General features: G+C 45.9%; 1 protein-coding gene across 1 annotated transcript in view; it reads right to left on the reverse strand.

Annotated features, from left to right (window-relative positions):
• LOC119437659 (STING ER exit protein-like) overlaps nt 1-18,821 on the reverse strand; it is a 32,693-nt gene extending 13,872 nt beyond the window's left edge. The window contains exons 1-4 of the mRNA XM_037704653.2: nt 18,601-18,821; nt 12,576-12,690; nt 9,931-9,972; nt 653-788 (exon numbers count right to left, since the gene is read on the reverse strand). Coding sequence (XP_037560581.1) covers nt 653-788; nt 9,931-9,972; nt 12,576-12,690; nt 18,601-18,721 — 414 coding nt within the window. The 5' untranslated portion in view covers nt 18,722-18,821. The remainder of the gene's footprint in view (nt 1-652; nt 789-9,930; nt 9,973-12,575; nt 12,691-18,600) is intronic.
• Nucleotides 18,822-18,913: the final 92 nt, after the last annotated feature.

The raw sequence follows: 18,913 nt of genomic DNA on the forward strand, positions 1-18,913 counted from the left end.
AAGCGAAAGGGCCTTAAATATCAGCATGACTTGCGGATGTACATCGTTATTTTCCTCTAGCGGAACAAATCCCACGGGATTTTCAAGGATTACAAGGAGGCCACGGGTATTCAAGTAGTTTCAAGGGCCCTTGAACTTATACTGTCAATATCAAGGACATTCAAGGATTTCAAGGGGCTGTGCGAACCCTGTGAGAGGTGAGCCTGAGAATGAAGGTTGGAACTTGAACCACCTAGAGCTGAGAAATGACCAAGGCTGAATATGTTACACCCGAGGTTCAACAAAGTTTGGACACCAACGAGAAGACAAGAAAGCTACAGCAGCCAAGGACTGCATGAAGCCATAAATGTTGCCAACTACAGGCTTAGCTAAGTGGCCATTCAGAGCAATTACAGCTGTATATAAGCTTTCGGCCCCCATAAAAAAGCGAGCAGAAGTACAACCACCTCAAAAAAATGAGGCAAAGAGAACCAACACCAGTAAATGTTAATTCTTTCTGCCTCATTCTACCTCAGTGCAGAGTGCTGCAGAACTGCAGCAATGCACATTTTTGCTGCTTTCACAGGCACAGCATGCTAAACCAAAATTCCCGTGACTCTGCCCTCAAAAAAAAAAAAAAAAAGCGAGCAGTGGCTCCAGGGGTTCGGCACACCTTCTTGGGTTCCACAGCTGCCTGCAGAAGCACACCAGCCTTGAGGGGCCCCTCTCCTGCCCGGTACACAGCACCCTTGACCACAAAGGTAACATTGCTCGATGGGTCATGCTGGTAGAAGAGCAGCAGGTCACATCTGCGTAGAGCACAAATGAAATGTTAGCTCAGTTAGGTAAGGCGCTGCGCTGCTAAGCACGAGGTCGCGGGATTGAATCCCGTCCGCGGCGGCCGCATTTCATGGAGGTGAAATGCAAAAACGCCCGTGTACTTGCGTTGTAGTGCACGATAAAGAACCCCAGGTGGTCAAAATTAGTCTGGAGCCCTCCACTATGGCGTGCCTCATAATCAGAACGAGTTTTGGCACGTAAAACCCCAGAAAGAAGAAATGTTCCAAGACTTCGAGTTGGGCATGAGCTCTTACAAATGTTGAACCACGCAAGGCACATCATCATGTAAATTATTTGGCAGCCCGCGAATACACTGCAAAGTGCCTCGAGCGGCCAGTCGCGCAGCAATTTTGAGTGTATTCGCGAGCACCTTTCACGCTCGGAAAAACACATTTATGCAGCACATATTGAGCAACAGAAAGCTGTATCGCGAGTTTTTCATGTTGCTCTACAATCTTCTCATTGACACTTTGACAATTAGAACAGTACTTCTCGAGTTAGATAATTAATTGCAATTAGCTAATTAATTCTCAGTAACGAAAAATTACGAGCGGCTACTCCACTGCACTGGAAACAATACGCACTATGTTTGCTTCATGTAACGCCGTTCCTCTTTTTTAAATCGTGCTGCGTGATAGCTGGGACACCCCGTATATGTCAAGCCAGGCAAAACTGTAAGTGAGCCGACTCTTGACTGCAACAGTGAATGGCACATGTGGTGCTAGACTTGTACAAAGTATCTGTAAACACAAGTGCTTCGAAGAAGTGGTAAGTCGTTAATACAGTAGCAGCAATCACCACTGAGCAAGGGTTCATAAACAATATGATAAAGCTGCCACTAGCTGGGCCTTCTTGGGCACTCATTGTATTCTTTAAAACTGATGCTTTGACAACAGCAATTCCTGCCATTATAGATAAGCAGAAAGCCTTTAAATTACCATGAGAAGTGAACGGTGTAACCAGACAGTAAAAACAAGCACATAATGGAAAAATAATTTTTTTTTTAAACTGTGGCACACCAAATCTGCTTCTCATATTACAATTCGGGTTACAAAGCTCTCATGAGCCAGCTTCCCTCATTCAGTCATTGCCTTGCCTTCAAAATGTATCAAAATGAAAGCATTTATTGTAAATGTCAGCAATGTTAGCAGGTGCAGAAGAGGTGCAAATTTTCGACATTTACGCAAACAGGTAAATGGGAAAAGTATCCATATTACCTTCCTTCACGTGTGTCCAGGGACAGTGTCACTGAGAATGAATAAGCATGCAGTAAGGGGCTAATGAACGATTAGAAAAAAAAAAAAAGTTCCACAACATCCAGATGCGCAACGCAGTCTACCAGCAACCACTGCGGGAAGCAGTGTCTTGTTACCACTAGTCACCCCCTGTTAATAAAAGGCCCAAGAAAACAAAGTACAGTAAACCATCATTAACTCAAACTCTGATATCGTGAAATATTGGTTAAGTAGAAATTTTTTTACAGGCATAGTTTTCTTCACCATATTCTGGATACCTGAAAATCTCAACTTAGAAAATACGAAGGAAAAGACAACAGGCCATTACATTGGCATCATTGCTTGCACTCACTCACTTACCCGGCGGCAGCTCGCCAGGCGAGCCAGTCGCCACGCTCTCCGCTCATCTTTCCCCCTTCTTTCTATCACCGCTCACATGCACTTGCTTGGCTGCTCGCTGCCACTTTGTTGTGGTCTCACGTGACAGCAGTGAGCTGGGAGTCGGTCTTTCACTCTCATTTACGACGCTTTCAGTGATGTATCAATGTGCTCAGAGCATATTACCGATGACCTTGGGCAAAACTATCGGCACTTTTGAGCAAGCGCAATCAGACCACGCGCTACACTCAAAAGAAGCCAGCATGTGAGCCCACAGCGTTTCAGCAAGGTAATGGGGGTTTACTGTAGCGTATTAATAAAAAAAAACTTGCTTAAAAAATTTAAAAAGGAGAGAGAGAGAGAATCAATTATCATTCAGCGCTCATCAATCCCATCCCACAAGACCAGGGGTGGGCAGTTATTTTTCTTGCCTGGTACCACAAAAGGCACTGGTAAGTTTCTGGAGGGCCGGACCAATTTGTTGAAGAAAACTCTATCCACATCAAGAACAACAAACGAACAAACACCCCCCCCCCCCCCTCTGTTTTCTTTCGATTGCTGCTACCGGATATGAAAATGTAGAACAGGCTGTTTCAATAGAATATATGGACATATTACGGGACAATGGTTCAGGCTAGGCAGCGGGCTGGATGGGGTCAGGTGAAGGGCCATATACGAGGTGTGTTAAAAGAAAAAACGAACTTCTGAAATAGCGCGCCAACCGACAGAGGGAGCCGCTGCGGCTACTGAACGCATGTAGCGGCAGGTTTCTGCCATTTGCCGCATTTCGCTCGGACCGTTAGTTGGTGAGCTACAGCCACTGAAGTGAGCACATGAACAAGCTGTTCTTTGGATTGGTGCCAAAGTGACAATGAAGGAATTGGAAAAACAGCGTGTGTGTGTGAAGTTCTGCTACAAACTTGGGAAAACTTTCACAGAGACATTTCAGTTTCAAGCGTTTTGAAGACGGAAGAAGGTCGGTCGGTGACGATCCCAAGCCTGGACGACCTTCCACATAAACAGATGGTGACCACATCGAGAGAGTTCGAACTGTGATTCGTGGAAATCGTCGTTTGACTGTTCGAGTAGTCACTGACGAAGTGGGTATCAGCGTAGGATCATGTCATGAAATTTTGAGTGACAAACTTGGGATGCGTCATGTCAGTGCAAAATTCGTGCCGCGTTTGTTGACTGACGAACAGAAGCAGACCCGTGTTGAAATCAGCCAGGAACTGCTCGCCACTGCCAATGACGATGAAAACTTTCTTAAGAACATCATAACAGGCGATGAGACATGGGTTTATGGCTATGATGTTGAAACGAAAGTGCAGTCATCGTAGTGGGTGGCCAAAGGTTCTTCTCGTCCAAAAAAAGCACGCATGAGCCGGTCAAAAATCAAAGTGATGTTGGTTGTGTTTTTTGACTGCAAAGGCATTGTCCATCAGGAATTTGTGCCACATGGTCAGACGGTAAACAAAGAAGTTTACCAGGGAATCCTAGCACATTTGAGAGATTCTGTGCGCAGTAAGAGGCCTGAATTGTGGGAAAATCAGGCTTGGATATTGCATCATGACAATGCCCCGGCTCACGCGTCGCTCCTTGTCCACAGCTACTTAGCGAAACACCACACTCCTGTTGTGCCCCCTACCACCATATTCTCCGGACCTAGCACCCCCAGTAGACTTTTTTTCTATTCCCCAAGCTGAAAACCACCTTGAAAGGACATCGTTTCCAGACCATACAAACCATCAGGAGGATCCAGGACAATGCGAAAAGAGACATGCGCGCCATTCCAGAAAGTGCATTCCAGGAGGCTTTCCAAAAATGGAAGAAAAGATGGGAAGAGTGCATTGCCAGTAGAGGGGATTACTTTGAAGGGGACAGCACTTAAAATGTTGTACCATAAGCAGTAAAGGTGTTATAGCAAAAGTTTGGTTTCTTTTTGAACACACCTCATCTAGCATACAGGCCATATCTTATCCAGGTCAGTATTAGACAGAAAACACGACAGCCTGAATATAACTGGTAAATTTTTAATTCATCACGCATGGCAAAGGCATGTTCCAAATGAGTTCCAACGTGCACCTTGCTTCTTTTTTCTTCTATTTATGAAACACTTGAACAGCAAACCACCACCAATGCAAAGATGCGTCAGTCCACGTCAAAAACACTGCACGGCTGACACGGACAAACATGATTCTCAACCGAAAGCACACCTCAAGCAGGTCTGTCATAAGCATTGTTTGATTGCATTACACATGAGAACATTTTCTTTATACTCCCAGACAAGCAGCTCGTATTACACTTTAGAACACGCTATATGCAGGTTTTTTGTTCTACTTTTCAAGTACTTATTTCTAGACCGCTCTCATGATAAGCTTACACAAATGTAGTTACACCAAAGTGTAGCAACAAATGAGAAGCTGCCCAGGAAGCATAAGCTAAACTCCAGTAAAAAAAAAAAAAAAAAAAAAAAAAGATACATATTGGAAACTACAACACTTTACTACCTTTCTATAAAACACACACGCACAGCATGTTTTAGGATTGACACAGACTATGCTTGACCAATTTATGTTCCAGGGCAGTTTCTAAACATGGCAACATGGCAGTTTTCCATCTAACTTCCCTGCTGCAAGAGCTAAATGGTGAGGTATTCAGTGGGTACACAGCAACAAAAGCAAGCTACAGTATAGACCACTTATAACGTAACCGCTTATAGTGCAGGACCGAATATAGTGCGGTCTTTTCAGACTCCCATTAATTTTCCCATAGCACTCCATGTATACACGTATCGCCTATAGTGCAGTTGCGGGAAACAAAATACCGGTTACAGTGCGGCTGCCTGGGAGTACAGAAGTCATCGGAGACGGCGAACGCTCCCCTCAAACGGGCGCCCCAAGGAGTGCTCGAAGAAGAAAGAGAGACGAAGTGGAGGAGAAGGGCACGTGGTGCGAACGAACAACCAGTGAGGCTGAAACGAGAATCTTGAGTGCGAGTCGTGAAATATCATGGCGCGCATAGCGAGCGAGGGCCACGAAACGGCCAACGCTCGCTTCACGATAACGGCAGTAAATGAAACTTCAGGGAGCGGGCGGCAGCGGCACAGCACGGCAAAGGGCGCATGCGGAGACCGTGCAGGCGCCGCTGCTCCAGCCGGCCCGGCGCCAGCTCCCCGAAGTTTCGTTTTCTGCCGTTATCGGGAAGCGGGCATTTGCCGGCGTGGGCAATTTCGTTGGCCGGCCTGGGACAGGGCCGCTGCTTCCTTCTGCACCGTAGCTGCAGCGTGCAAGGTCAACACGTGACTATAAAGTAGAGGAAGCATAAAGGAGAAAGAAGGGTTCACTGCCATTTTCTACGCGTGGCTACGGTAGCGTGGCTGAGACGTCGGCACGTACACGCATCTTCCGGTGCAACGCAGAATCGGCGACCTTGCCATTTGAGAGAGGGTGAAATTTCCGCCGCGTATTTTTCTTTTCTTTCTTTCTTTCTTTTTTTTGTTTTGTTCGCGCGCGACATTGAGGGATCTCTCCTAAGCTTTTACTCTATGACGGTGCCGGAGCAATGCCGGTCGGAGGCGCCGCCGCGTGAATTATTTCGAATTAACAAGATTCGAGTTTAAATTGAATGCAAACGTTCTAGCCATATTCCTCGACTGTCGCATACGCGTGGCGGCTCGGTGCACATGTTTTGCATATGTGCGGGCCTTGAAAATTGTTGCTTTGGTTATAGTGCGGTACCGCTTATAGTGCGGATATTCGCGACTCTGGCGACTTACGTTATAAGTGGTCTACACTGTAATTTAAAAAAAGGAATGAAAGAGGACAATTTATGAACCTCCTTGAAATGTTGCGCGCTGCCGCGAAGTGTAGATATGCACGTGCGACCTTCTATGCAACACTGTCAGATTAGGCTGTGATGCTTCAATTCCTACATGCGAGCTTTTGCCCTTCCATTCAGTAAGCGGAAAAAACAAGCTTCGTGAAAGCGTTTGTGGTAGTTGACAGAACGTAGCCCACGGACCCAATCACGGCTGCCGGCCTCCTGTGTAGCCCGTGATCTCTCGGCCAATCTCCGAGGTATTTTACTGGACCGAACGTATTGATGCCCATTTTGCAGCAATGGCCTGTTACCCGCCACCACGTTGGCTGGCAACAAAGTTTTGTTACAGCCATACGATGCAGCTAGGCCTATCTAGCACCACTTCGTCAGTATCAAGCGGCGAAAATTGCTGGTTGGTGCAGTAAACCAAAATGCTAGTAACGACCGTGAAATCACCTCGCCAACGAAAGTGTAGGATAGGCGACAAATTGGATGGTAGTGACATTCTTCATGGCCGCTATGTCTGCGACATCGTGCGCATTATTTAAAAGAAACTGAGCGAGACAACGTACAGCGTTCGAAACTTCGGTTCCTGCTTTACACTGGTCATATAGGAGAAGAGCGTGGGGTCTGGCTCAGTGTCAACACAATCGCTGACTGCCGCCTGAAAAGCTACTCTGTCCTGTTGCCCAAGCAACCGGCACACAGCGGGGCAGAAGGCATTGAAAATAGACAACAGCCACGGAAGAAACAGCAGCACGATCCAGGCTTAATTGGAGAGGCTTGGTCCACCATGAAGTAACACAGCCGCTGGGCCAGGCCATGTTGCTATCAATGGTGCAGAGAAACAGGCACTCGAGGACTCAGTTCAGAAAGCCCAAGCAATCCTTTCGGCACAGGGTTGGTGTATATTTCTCACACATTGATGAAATGTAACAGGATGTAGCAGATTTTGCCCCTCGGCGCAACAGTAGCATCACCGATAGTCCAGCCATCTGGTATGGATCTAAATCCTGACATAACAAAAAAATAAATTTTGTGCCCTTCAGACCTGTGCCACGTATTCTTTCTTCCTGGAGGTTCTGCTGGTCCCTTCCACTGCCAGAGTGCTGTCTAGCAAAATGAAACCACAGACTAAAATCTCATCCTCAGTGATGTTCATCATAAATGCTGAGTCACACTACGGCCACTGGCTCAAGTGCTGGCAGTTGTCAGAACTTTGGTGTAGCTTGCACCTCAGAGCAGAATCACAAAGGTGCTTATTGATGTGATCACAAAAGGTTGTGCAGCAACGCTATCGATGTTCATGGCACGATGCCACTCGGCAAAACAATTAGTGAAGCTGATCTGTCATAGCTGCTGTCCAATCAAACCTATGCTGTCCTATGCCACCGTTCGAGGCAAACAGTTCAGGTACTTCTTGAGCTCAGCTTGTACGAGTGCTACGCTAACTCACTTGGGAGGATTAAAACAAAATACACAAATTTAGGCACTCCTCCCACGAGTACAAAAGCATTGCCACATCCTGCAAGGTGGGAATAAAAAGAATGTGCTGCAAGATATACTTTGCAGGAGCTTTTCAACTATGACTCAGCAAATGCAATAGAAGGCAACTATAGTTACCCAGGTAATATACAGTGGAATCTCGATGATACGAATCTCACGCGGTCACGAAAAAAATTCTTATTAGCCGAAATTCGTATCATCGAAACACAATTAAAACTAGCTAAATTAAAGAGTTGAGAGGTGAACTCACTCAGGCACACGTACGTAAAAAGCATTTACAGTATAGACCACTTATAACGTAGCCGTTTATATAGTGCAGAACTGGCTACAACGTGGCCTTTTCCGGCTCCCGTTTACCCTCCCATAGAACTCCATCTAGTATGCGCATGCCGCATACAGTGCAGCCGCGTGAGACGAAATTGCGACTTCCGCGGGAAAATCTCGCCGACAAGGGCGGTAGCGAGCACGAGGTGCGCCCACCGATGGGAGAGATCATCGAGGGCAATGTGGAGGAGGAGCATGAGACGTGGAGCACGAGTCCAAGGTCACCACGCGCCGTATGTGCGAGTGAAAGCGCGCGGGGGACGCGCGCTTTCACGGACAGTGAACGCACAGCGGAGAACAAATGCGACTTCCGTTGCGCGAAAGGCCGTGGGGGTATGGAAGGGGGGCGACGCTGTGCTGCGGCGCCAAATGCTTGCAACCGAGCGCACGGGTAACTGGTGACGCAATCTCCCCACGCGAAAGGAGCAAAGCGGGAAGGTAGCGCGGGAGGGAGGGAATGGGGGGGGGGGGGGGGTGGCTCCTACTATGCCAACAAATGCGTTCTTGTACTCTGCGCCTGTGCGGCTGTTGGTGTTGTTGCGTGCACCATATCTTGAAAGTGATCTCCACACGGCTTTCACCTTTGTATGCGCTGTGCTTACGCTGCTCAGTTTCCGTTGAAGCGATAGACCGCACGAACCTTCGCTTGCTGCGGCGGCCGCAGTGAGCGAACAGACGTGAAGAAAAGCACAAAAGCAACAAAAGCGCCACCGCTTCAAACTCCTCGCGCCCAATCGCGGCTTCCGCGCTGTCCGGCGCCACGTCTCCGCCGCCGCACCAAAAGAGAAAGGGAAAGCGCGTGACTGCGCGCTGTTCTCTTTCGCGGCCATCAGTGGGGCGGCGTTTATTCGTATCAACCGACCCGGGTCGAAAATCGATTCGTAACAACCGTTCTCTAGCACGTTGCAAAGTAATGGGGCTCGGCCGGGACCGCAGAAAAATTCGTATCATCTGGAAATTCGTATTAGCCGTGATCGTATCATCGAGATTCCACTGTATAGTCATGCAGCACAGAGCTTACTCCTTTCATACTCGTGCCACACAGGCATAAAAAATGACATTCATTCATTAATGCCTTAAGTTCCCTAACGACACTTTTTTTTTTGGTGGAGCTGCCACATGTCCAAATTTATAGACATTTGATGCGGTGAAGTCAATGATAGCATCTTCTGAAGCAAGCATTATTAGAAAGTAAATACGCAATTACAAGTTTACTTTGCACCTTCATAAATGGTCAATCAAAAAAGCAAGCATACTATAGTGCCGTTAGCTTGAATTTGTTCCCGTCTTTTACAACAATGCAACAGACTACAGCACCTTCGGCCATTCCAAGTCAAATCCGAAGCACAAAATCAAAATGGTGCTTAGCTCATCGAAGCTGTTCCAACCCTCACTTAAGGAAGTTCACCAAGTACAACTCCTTGCAGGAGCGTTGTAGTTGAAAGTTAGGTATAAATTATTTTTTACAAGGTAGAGACTGTTTCAAATACAATTATACTGCACTGCGCAGGCTACGAAGTCTAGGGTATGCATTTTTCAGTGAAATGAGTTCTGCTCAATGCATTAGATAACAAATGACATTAAGGCAAATGGCATTAGGTTTGTCCGTGTGACATCACGCAAATGGCATTAAAATTTAAGGCATTAGCAAGTAAATGTTATTTTCTGTGCCCGTGTGGCACTGGTATCGGTCTGCACCACAGATGTGATTTCACAATCGGTGCACCTAAGAACATTTTGCCAGACACAATACTAATCACACAATATGCTCTGTTAAAGCTATAATATGTAAATGATGTTTAAATCATTTTTCTCTCTTGTTTTTTTTTTTTCTAAGAACACTTACTTTCGGCATTTTTTCCGGTGCTGTCTCTCAATTCCTTCTGGCCTGCAATGAAGAATACCACAATGAATTTATTATGTTTTTTTCAATACACCTCAGTGGCAATAACTACAAAAAGCCTTGCTTCATAAAATAATAATTGAATGAATAAGAAATAAAGAAAGGGAACACATGTACCACGACAGCTTTTGAAGGAATGCATGAACAGGTGAGGCAAACCACAGTTTCCTACAAAAATTACTATAGAGGGAACTCCAACATTAGTGTCTATACGGGAACTGTGCCCGTACATCATGTCAGCCAGCATGACAATGAAGGGTAATACATGGATTTACCTACACTTCACGACTTTCTGGCCTCAAATGGCTTTGGTGACTGCATCATTTTCAACAAAATATTGCTTTGTAGATCAGACAATTTGCTACGATTACATGTGTGCGCAGATACTTATTGCCTTGCTGTGTTTAGAAAACCATGATTATGTACTTGGAAAAATACCCAGACAAAACATAGTATAAATAATGTTGCAAGAACATCTGAAACTACAAGCACAAAGATGAGGCAAATCCACAAACAACCCATCATTCCAATGATAGCTGAACAATCGCAGTGCCAGATTTCCCTCTAGCAATTTTTATAGGAAACTCTTATGAGGCAGACCAGACAATCTGGCGTTTACAAGAAGACAAATGTGGACTGAGTCGGCTCGTCAGCCTGGGTGAGCGTTGAGATGAGCCGAGCCACCCCAACACACCTGGAAGGTGTGTGCAAGCGTGAAATGGGTTGGGTGTGGGGCTTGCAGCCAGCAACAAAGAACTGACCGTGCCCCTCATGTAGTCTTATCTCAATTTGACGCAGGTTGCTGCTGCCCACCTTGGCCAGACTGGAACGAGTTCACATAAACGCTGTCGAGTTGGGCTTTATAGGCCCAACTTCTGACTCAACCCGCTAATGCCGGGTTCGTGTAAATAGACAGGTTTAGTTTAACGTTAGCGTAATAGCGGGGTTAAGAGAAATAGCGTTACCGTTCCGCAAACGAACTTTGCAGAAAGAGAGTTTTAGTATAGCGTGATAGCGTAGTTTACGTGCGGGACACAATTCCATTACGCTTTGAATTTCGCATACACAGGGCACCTAATTCTATGTGTGTGTGCGTCCGGAGAGTGCGATAGGCAGCGCAATGGAAGCCAGGAGCGTGTTGTATTTTTACTTCACATGTCCGTCGATCTGCAACGAAACAGACAAGCAGTACAAGCTGTCTACCATAGCCTCCGAAATCCTCAATCTCAGAGGCCATATGCCGTCGTCGCGCCTATCTCCCGACTTTAGCGACAGATGGCGCTCGGATCTCAGAAAAAATCAAAGCTCCTATATTTATAAAAGTAGCGCCATTCTTAGATCTTGCCGCCACCGCGCTCACCCCGGCGCTTCCTCCTCGCCCTCTCTTAGCCGCCTCCTGTCGCCCCAGCCTCCTCCGCTCCCCCATTGGCCAATCCGTGTCACGTGGAAGTTCGCGTCGCGCTTTTGTATATTTTTTTCTTTCCAGCGCGCTCCGACTGCCATTCTCGGGCCTGTGCGACGAAAGTGCTGTACGCACAAACGGATCAAACGTGTTAGGGACAAGAACTTCGTTGTGATGGCATGCTGCTGCGCCTCAAGTTGCCGCGACCGACAAGGCGAGGGCAAAAGGCTTTTTTTGTTTACCATCCGGCGTGCGCAAACGCTTGCTGCACACTTGATATTTGCGCCGTCTCGCATCGTCGTGTTGCTACTTCCAAAACGGCATTATTAAGACCAGTTACTGACTGACGAAGCAAAATCGCGCCTCAAAAACGTCTCCGCAGGGCGCGATCGAAGTTTTCCTCGGATTTCCTCTGGTAGCGCGTTAGCTGTCGTCTGCCACGGCAGGCCCGACGCAGGCGGCGCCACTGTCGATATCGCGCCTCGATCGCGCTGGTCGCGCCGAGCGTGATAGTGGAACGGAGGAGGAGGGAAGTGGATGGCGCTACTTTTTATATACAGGGGCTTTAAGAAAAAATTTCTCTCGTTAGGCTTAGGCGCGTACGAAACGAGAAGTGATCTCGAAAATTTCTCAAGATTAGCCATAACACTCTCTCGGCGAAGCGACATGAGACTAAGCAAAAGCCGTTTACGCAGTCATTTGCTACGAACGAAGTGAATTCTACAAAAACAACGCCAAATTCAGTTCGAAGCGGGCGGCCGGGACCGCCGCCATGTTTTACGTACACTACGTAAACCCGCTAATATGGTAACGTTAACTCTGAGAAATAGCGTGCGCACGGTAAACGGTATGGGTCGGTTAGCGTTCTGCGCATGCGCACTCCGATCCCGCTATTCCGGTAACCACACTAAACTAAAACTGTCTAATAAAAGCAATACATAGGCGTGAAAAGATGTGCATGTGACAAGGTGGGGCTAATGATCACTAGTGGGCCATAGAGAGCTACAAGACCCTGCACTTTTTGTGAAGTAGTCACATAATGACGAGTCAATGGCTTGCACGGGTAGCTGCGTGTTTTTTGGTAGTGAGTTTATTTTGAATGTCCAAAATAAGCTTACTCATAGCCATTAACTGCTATGGGAATGAGGCTATTTAATTTCCTTACCACACACAGTGCAAGCCTCACCTTTTGATATGCACCACTTCGTCAGGACTGAACGACAGCTTGTGAGCATGCTTGGCACCATCAATGACCCTGGCTCCGTCCCTGGGACGCAGGGGCAACTTCTCGATAGCACAGTCTGAGAGAGCAAACCCACGGGCAACAAAGAGGTAAGTGGGCCAAAAGCAAATTGACAGACCAAAAACAGCCAACAAAGTTTACTGCTGAAAGATGCAGCCAGAAAGGCTACCTTCAAATTCTACGAGGCATATACTGACAAACCAAAAACACCCAACAAAGTTTACTGCTGAAAGATGCAGCCAGAAAGGCTACCTTCAAATTCTACGAGGCATATAAAGCAGTCACTCTAACTTGCGCGCACTTAAAACAGGTTGACATGTCCAACCATGACGCAACATTTCTGAGCAGTACGGGCTCATCCCACTGAGACAACTGTGCCACCATGATTGAACCCTACCGGAACCACTCATGTAGCCTGAACTCAAGAAGACAAAGCCCTCTGCCTGATCTTAAGGTGTTTGCTGAGGCGGAGTTAGCTTGGCAGTCTAGGCCGTCAATTGCTATACTTCATTCAGAAACAGGTTACCATGTTTCCATCAGATCAGTGTCACACATAAATGCAAATAGAAGGTAGTGTTCCCTTTCGAACTCCAGGGAACACTACCTGCTGCTCACATGCATGCGGAAAGCCTCCTCGTTGCAACACATCAAGGAAAGTGAAGTGCCAGCAGGATCAAATGAAATGTTCTGCACTGACAATTTCGTTGCATCCTGCACATAACAGAGCTCGCCCAGTGCTTGATGCCTCAGCTGGTGTGTACGCCGATCCCGTTTGCACGCTATAAACCAACACTTAGCTCAAACCTACCGTCTCGCAACTGCACACTACGCCCATGGGAACTTGATATGCCTTCACTGCAATGGCTACCCAAAAAACCAGCACACACTAAGAGATTGGTCCCCCCCTGCCTACCTGCATCCACATTCTCTCCCAAACCTGTCCTGGTAGCTCAGTGGCTGTGGTGTTCTGCTGCTTGCAGGTTTGACTCTTGGCCACCGCAGCTCCTATGTGAGTGTGGCTGCACAAGAACACTCATGTACCACGTTTTGGGTGTAAGTTTTAAAAGCCCCAGGTGGTAAAAAAATTCATTCGGATAGATCACTACAGCTTCTTTCACGGCCTTTGTGCTGCTTTATGTTCCCAAACTCCACACACCAACCAATCATTCCCAGTCGACAACATCTGACCTAGCAGAACTGGCTCAATCGCCCACCTCCAATACTTTATCAATCATGTTCCGATAACCCACGAGAGATTCGCACACCAAGATGGCTCACTATCACAGGCGCCAATGAAAATTATGTCTAAAACATGTCGCATACATTTTAAGAAACTTCTATTTAGAACTGTGCTGCAAGACCTGTTAATATGAGTGAGGTATACCAGAAAAAAACTGCTGTCTGGGTGGGCGCAGGTCACACCAGTGCTTCCTCACGTAGCATGTAGAGGGTTCTCTTCCCATTTTTGACAGCAATGGTTTGCATACAAAAATTTATGAAACGGATATTCTTCTTCAACTACACTGGACACAGTATAATGGATTTTGTTCCCGCTGAAACACTTCACTGAGTTGAGGCGCACAGCACACACGTGTGGATAAAATCAAACCGCGAATGAACATTTTCAAGTTGTCCTGCTGTCGTCTGTTTGTTACAACAGTGAAGATGAAGAAAATGTGTTTGAATTTTTCAGCAGACCAAATTATTTGGTGCTTGAAGCAGGCATCAACACCATCTATTGACCAAAGCTCTGGTCCAGGCACTTAAACAAGGCTTTCTCTTTTTCTATGCGCAGGACAACCTACAGAATGCAGACATGTTCAACTGGTCCGAGTGTGCTAGTTGAACACGCGCCTCATGCTCCTTGCAACACGAGACGCCATTCACACGTACAGCATTCCAAAAGCCCACTTGATTTGACCTTACATACCGATGAGAGCACCGCTGATAAGGTAATGGTTAAAACCAATAGTGCGACGAAAATGAGCGGCACAACATAGACGCCGACTATCAGCGAGCATTTATGCTGTGCCACTCACCCACGTCATCGCTGAACTGTTAGTTTTAACCATGAACCAGTACAAACTTGAACAGCTCTCTTTCCACCTTAGTGGTGAGTTACATCCCCCCTACCAAAGTGACAACATGCTTTACTTTTCTGTTGTGTGTGCACGTTTCAGATTAATGAGTAGATTAGTTGGCCATTGCTCTGTTTCGAGGAGACAAAAAACCAATGGGGTGCAAGACAGTGCCACTCTCTACTTCTCACTCTTGATCCCGCACGACCTCCAGCTTTCTTAACAAACTGAACACCAGTCCGACCCTCGTAGCTGTGTAGATCATGGCGTGCAAAGAAACCCAGTGATGGGCCTTCACACCTTTGTTCTAGAACTGTGCTACAGCAAGCTTATGAGCACATCTTGCGAGCCATGAAATCTACCCAAAATTGATATCTAAGGGCTCTGCTTACGCGAGACGTTTGACAGCAAAACGATGCAATCCCACAGCCACTCTGGCACACATGCTACAAAAATTTTGAAACACAACATCAACATCCTGGTCTGCAAGTTCTTGTCCCATGTTGGATACTTGAAACATTGACCCCTTAAGAGGAACAACGATCACTGCTTGCACTGCCTTCAATATTGATGCTGATGTGCAGGATGGGAGTGCCAAGTTCGATAGACAGCCAGGCAGTCATAATGTGATGGCAGTATTGCACACATTGATAAACTCTGGGAGGCAGAGAAATTGGGCATGTTTTTTTTAGGTAAGCATGGCATAATAGCACAACCGCAAGATGGTGTTTACGTGGGCTGCTTGACACATGGCTTGCTAAGAACAAAAAACAGCGGAGACAGGACACAGGGTGAATGAACCTGCACAAAAAAGCGCTGACTAGCAACCACTGTGTTTACTTCTTGTCCGCTCCTGATATGCACGTGAAAGCACAAAAAATACCGAAAAAAAAAAACTCCACCAAAACCAAATATACACTTACAATCATATCCGTAATGTCGACTTCAACATTAAATATATGACAACTCTTTTTTGTGCAGGTTCGGTGATGGCAAACTTAGATTTATCATCCCTTTACAAAATCGTGCACGCTTTGCGTATCTCATATTCTTTTTGTTCCCTGCATCTTTTTTTCGTGCCACGGCAGTATTTAAACTCTGATATGAAGCAGCCGCAATCCCTTGTAGTGAGTGGCCAGCTAAGTGAATACCATGCAAAGCCTCCAATACATATGCCTGTTCACATAAGCACTCATTGATACATCTACCGGTTTGTCTTATAACAAGTGCCGTCACACAAGTGTTCAAGAAACTTTGTTGGCTGAATTAAGGAAGAATAGTAATCGAGAAATACTTTCACCAGAGAAAAAGAAGCTTAAGATTTTGGTAACATTGTACACTCACAAAGTAGCGCACAACCTAAGAAAAATGGCCCCAAAGGCGAGAATGCAGTAGCTCTGTTCAGGAAGGTAAACAGTAAGAGACACAAAAATGTAAATTGCGTCAAGAAAAACAAACAATTATGTAGAATGGAAGAGTGCAGTTGTTTAAGATACCCCGTTATCATGTGGATGCCGTTATAAAGAACAAAAAGGTAGATGTATCAGGGAGCGTTTGTGAGTGAACATGCATATTCATTGAAGGTAACACACGTTGGCCACTCTTGTACTTCGTTTCGCACTTAGCAGGCAATGCTGCCGAAGTTACATAAACAGTGCGGTCACAGAAGTCTCATTCGATGCAATCAGCAGTGCAGCTGTTTTTTATTTGCATCGCTTTCTACAAAATAACTACGTCATATATTACAACAACTTGTGGATGTCATGTTTTGTCAGATCGCACATTATTGGTGAACCTCGATGCTTCCAGTATGTGACATGCTAGGCTTCGATTGCGAGCACAAGCGATGCACTGTGCCCGCAGGTCTTAAAAATGAGCCAATCCGCTCGCTCAGTCGTACATTGGCTCAGATCTGTGAAGGGCTTCAATGTAACAATTACATCCTACTTTGCATCATAAATGTATTCGACAATGTTAGATCTACTTACATAACGCGTACATTTATCTTTCTTTCATGCGTGACACACTATTTTTAGGTTGCGAATGTGAGCAGTGAGCACTGTCTTTTTCTACCATTGCCTGCTATGTATGAAATGAAGTATAGCTAGCCACTGCAAAGGCTGCCGCTGTGCACCAGAGTTTGAGTATTGCCGTTCCAAGAAAAGATATGGGCAGCAAAAAGAATTAAGCGATATGGGAAACGTGCACGATTTTGCAAAGGGGCAATGACTGTGTAAGCATGCAATCGCTGAACCTGTACGATAAGAGTCGTCATATCTTTCACCTTGAAGTCGAGGGCAGTCATATGATTTTAAGCGTATGTTATTCCTCGTGCTTGTTGTGTGTGCACTTTAATAAGTATATAAGGAGCAGACAAGCAATAAATGCTGTGGTTGCTATTCAGTGCTCCTTTGAGTGGCTCCTTCTTGTCTTGTCCTCAGGCCACTTTTTCTTGTTCGCACGCTCCGTGCTAATCACACTGGAAGAGTAACAATACACACGTGCATCATAAAATTAATTATGGGGTTGAACCTCTCGAAGCTGCACAGAGGGCTATGAAGGACGTCGTAGTCGAAGTCTCAGTATGAATTTCAGCCACCTTGGGTTCTTTAGTGGGCACCCAAAGCATGGCACACGAAATTTTTGCATTCCACCCCCATTGGAGTGCAGACAGCACCAGGGGCAGCTCAACGGGGGGGGGGGGGGGACTGTAGAGCTACGCCCTCCCTCTTCCCCAATTTCCTTCAGACACCTTCCCATTGCCCCTCTACCTTCTTACCACCATGAAGTGTGCCTTCCTGCACTCTCAACAAAAATGCAACATATTCTACCCCGCCAACAGAAAAAATCACGGTGGCACCCCTGGTTGCTACAGAACAAGATAGTCACTGTTTCTCTAAGTTTTGCAAAGATAGTTCTGTTTTCTGAATTTAGGAATTAGAACTTTTCGCTGCAATTTTTGCTTTCATGCTCAATTTATACACCATTAGGCCAGAACTTTTTCTTTTGTGCTACAATTTGCATGCAGTTTTTGTCAGTTATCAGTCTTTCTAGTACAAATAGTTTTCTCAATGGCAATACGCAGTGTTATGACTGGTTGATGAACTGCATCAACAAACGGGTGCGAACAAAGATGTTAACATAGACACCAGGCAAAACTGATAGAATTTGGCAGTCGACAAGCTTTTTTTTTTCATGCTTAAGAAAGCTTGTTACTTTGCATAAAGAGAACCTATTGCCATGCTCTTGTATCTGACCATGCAATAACAAGTAACCATGCATTCCATCACAAACAATAAAAGAAAATGCACGCTAATACACACACACACAAGGTACTGAATTCAAATTCGCTAGTTAACTGTTGAGTGCTTGGAGGCTCATTAAGCTGCAAAAGTCGACCAAAGCCAGCGTAGAAATACTCCGCAATTCTGACCAAAGCTACGAAAACCTCTCAGAGTTCAGGACTCACTGATGAACTTTTTTTTTTTTTTTTTTTTTTAGCGATTTATCTTCAGTAAACACTTTGCGTTTTTCAAAGGTTTCGTTACCACTCATGCCCAAAACACACTACATCGACGTACAATTCGCACAAGCTCAATTTCAGAGGCGTGAGATTTTAACAGCAGGATCATGTTCAGATAGGCCAGGTCGCTGCTATCAAAATTTGCGTCCCTCAGAAATATACGTACACAACGCGTTTACATTCCCCTCTTCCCACTCGATGCAAGAATGCTCCCCATAACTCGAAAGCACGTGGCCGGCAGATACAGTAACCACCGTTACTGAAAACTGGTCCACAAAGAGCCGACACGGCAAGAGTAACAGTACTTAACATCTTCAGCCTGAAATCACAAAGAGTTACAGGCAGTAACGCGATCGCAGGCACGTACCAAGAATCATGGCCATACTACCGCAGATGCAGTAATAAACGTTAAGCGGCTTCTCTTCATTGTATTCTTCTTGATCTTTTGTATCAGAACAAACGATGCTTCTCGACACTACTTTTGGCATAGCGACACGGCAGCGCGGAGGCAATAAAAATGAAATAAATGTTTCGTCTCTATCGCGCAGCAACGTACAGCACCGCCATGAAGGCCGCCATAATAACAAGTGCAGCACCGCATTTGCAAAGCGCGATTACAATGGACAATTTGAGCACTTGCAACATTTTTAATAATCAATTAAAAAAAACTATACGTTCTT

This window comes from Dermacentor silvarum, chromosome 1 (genome assembly GCF_013339745.2).
Source record: "Dermacentor silvarum isolate Dsil-2018 chromosome 1, BIME_Dsil_1.4, whole genome shotgun sequence".
Taxonomy (NCBI): Eukaryota; Metazoa; Arthropoda; class Arachnida; order Ixodida; family Ixodidae; genus Dermacentor; species Dermacentor silvarum.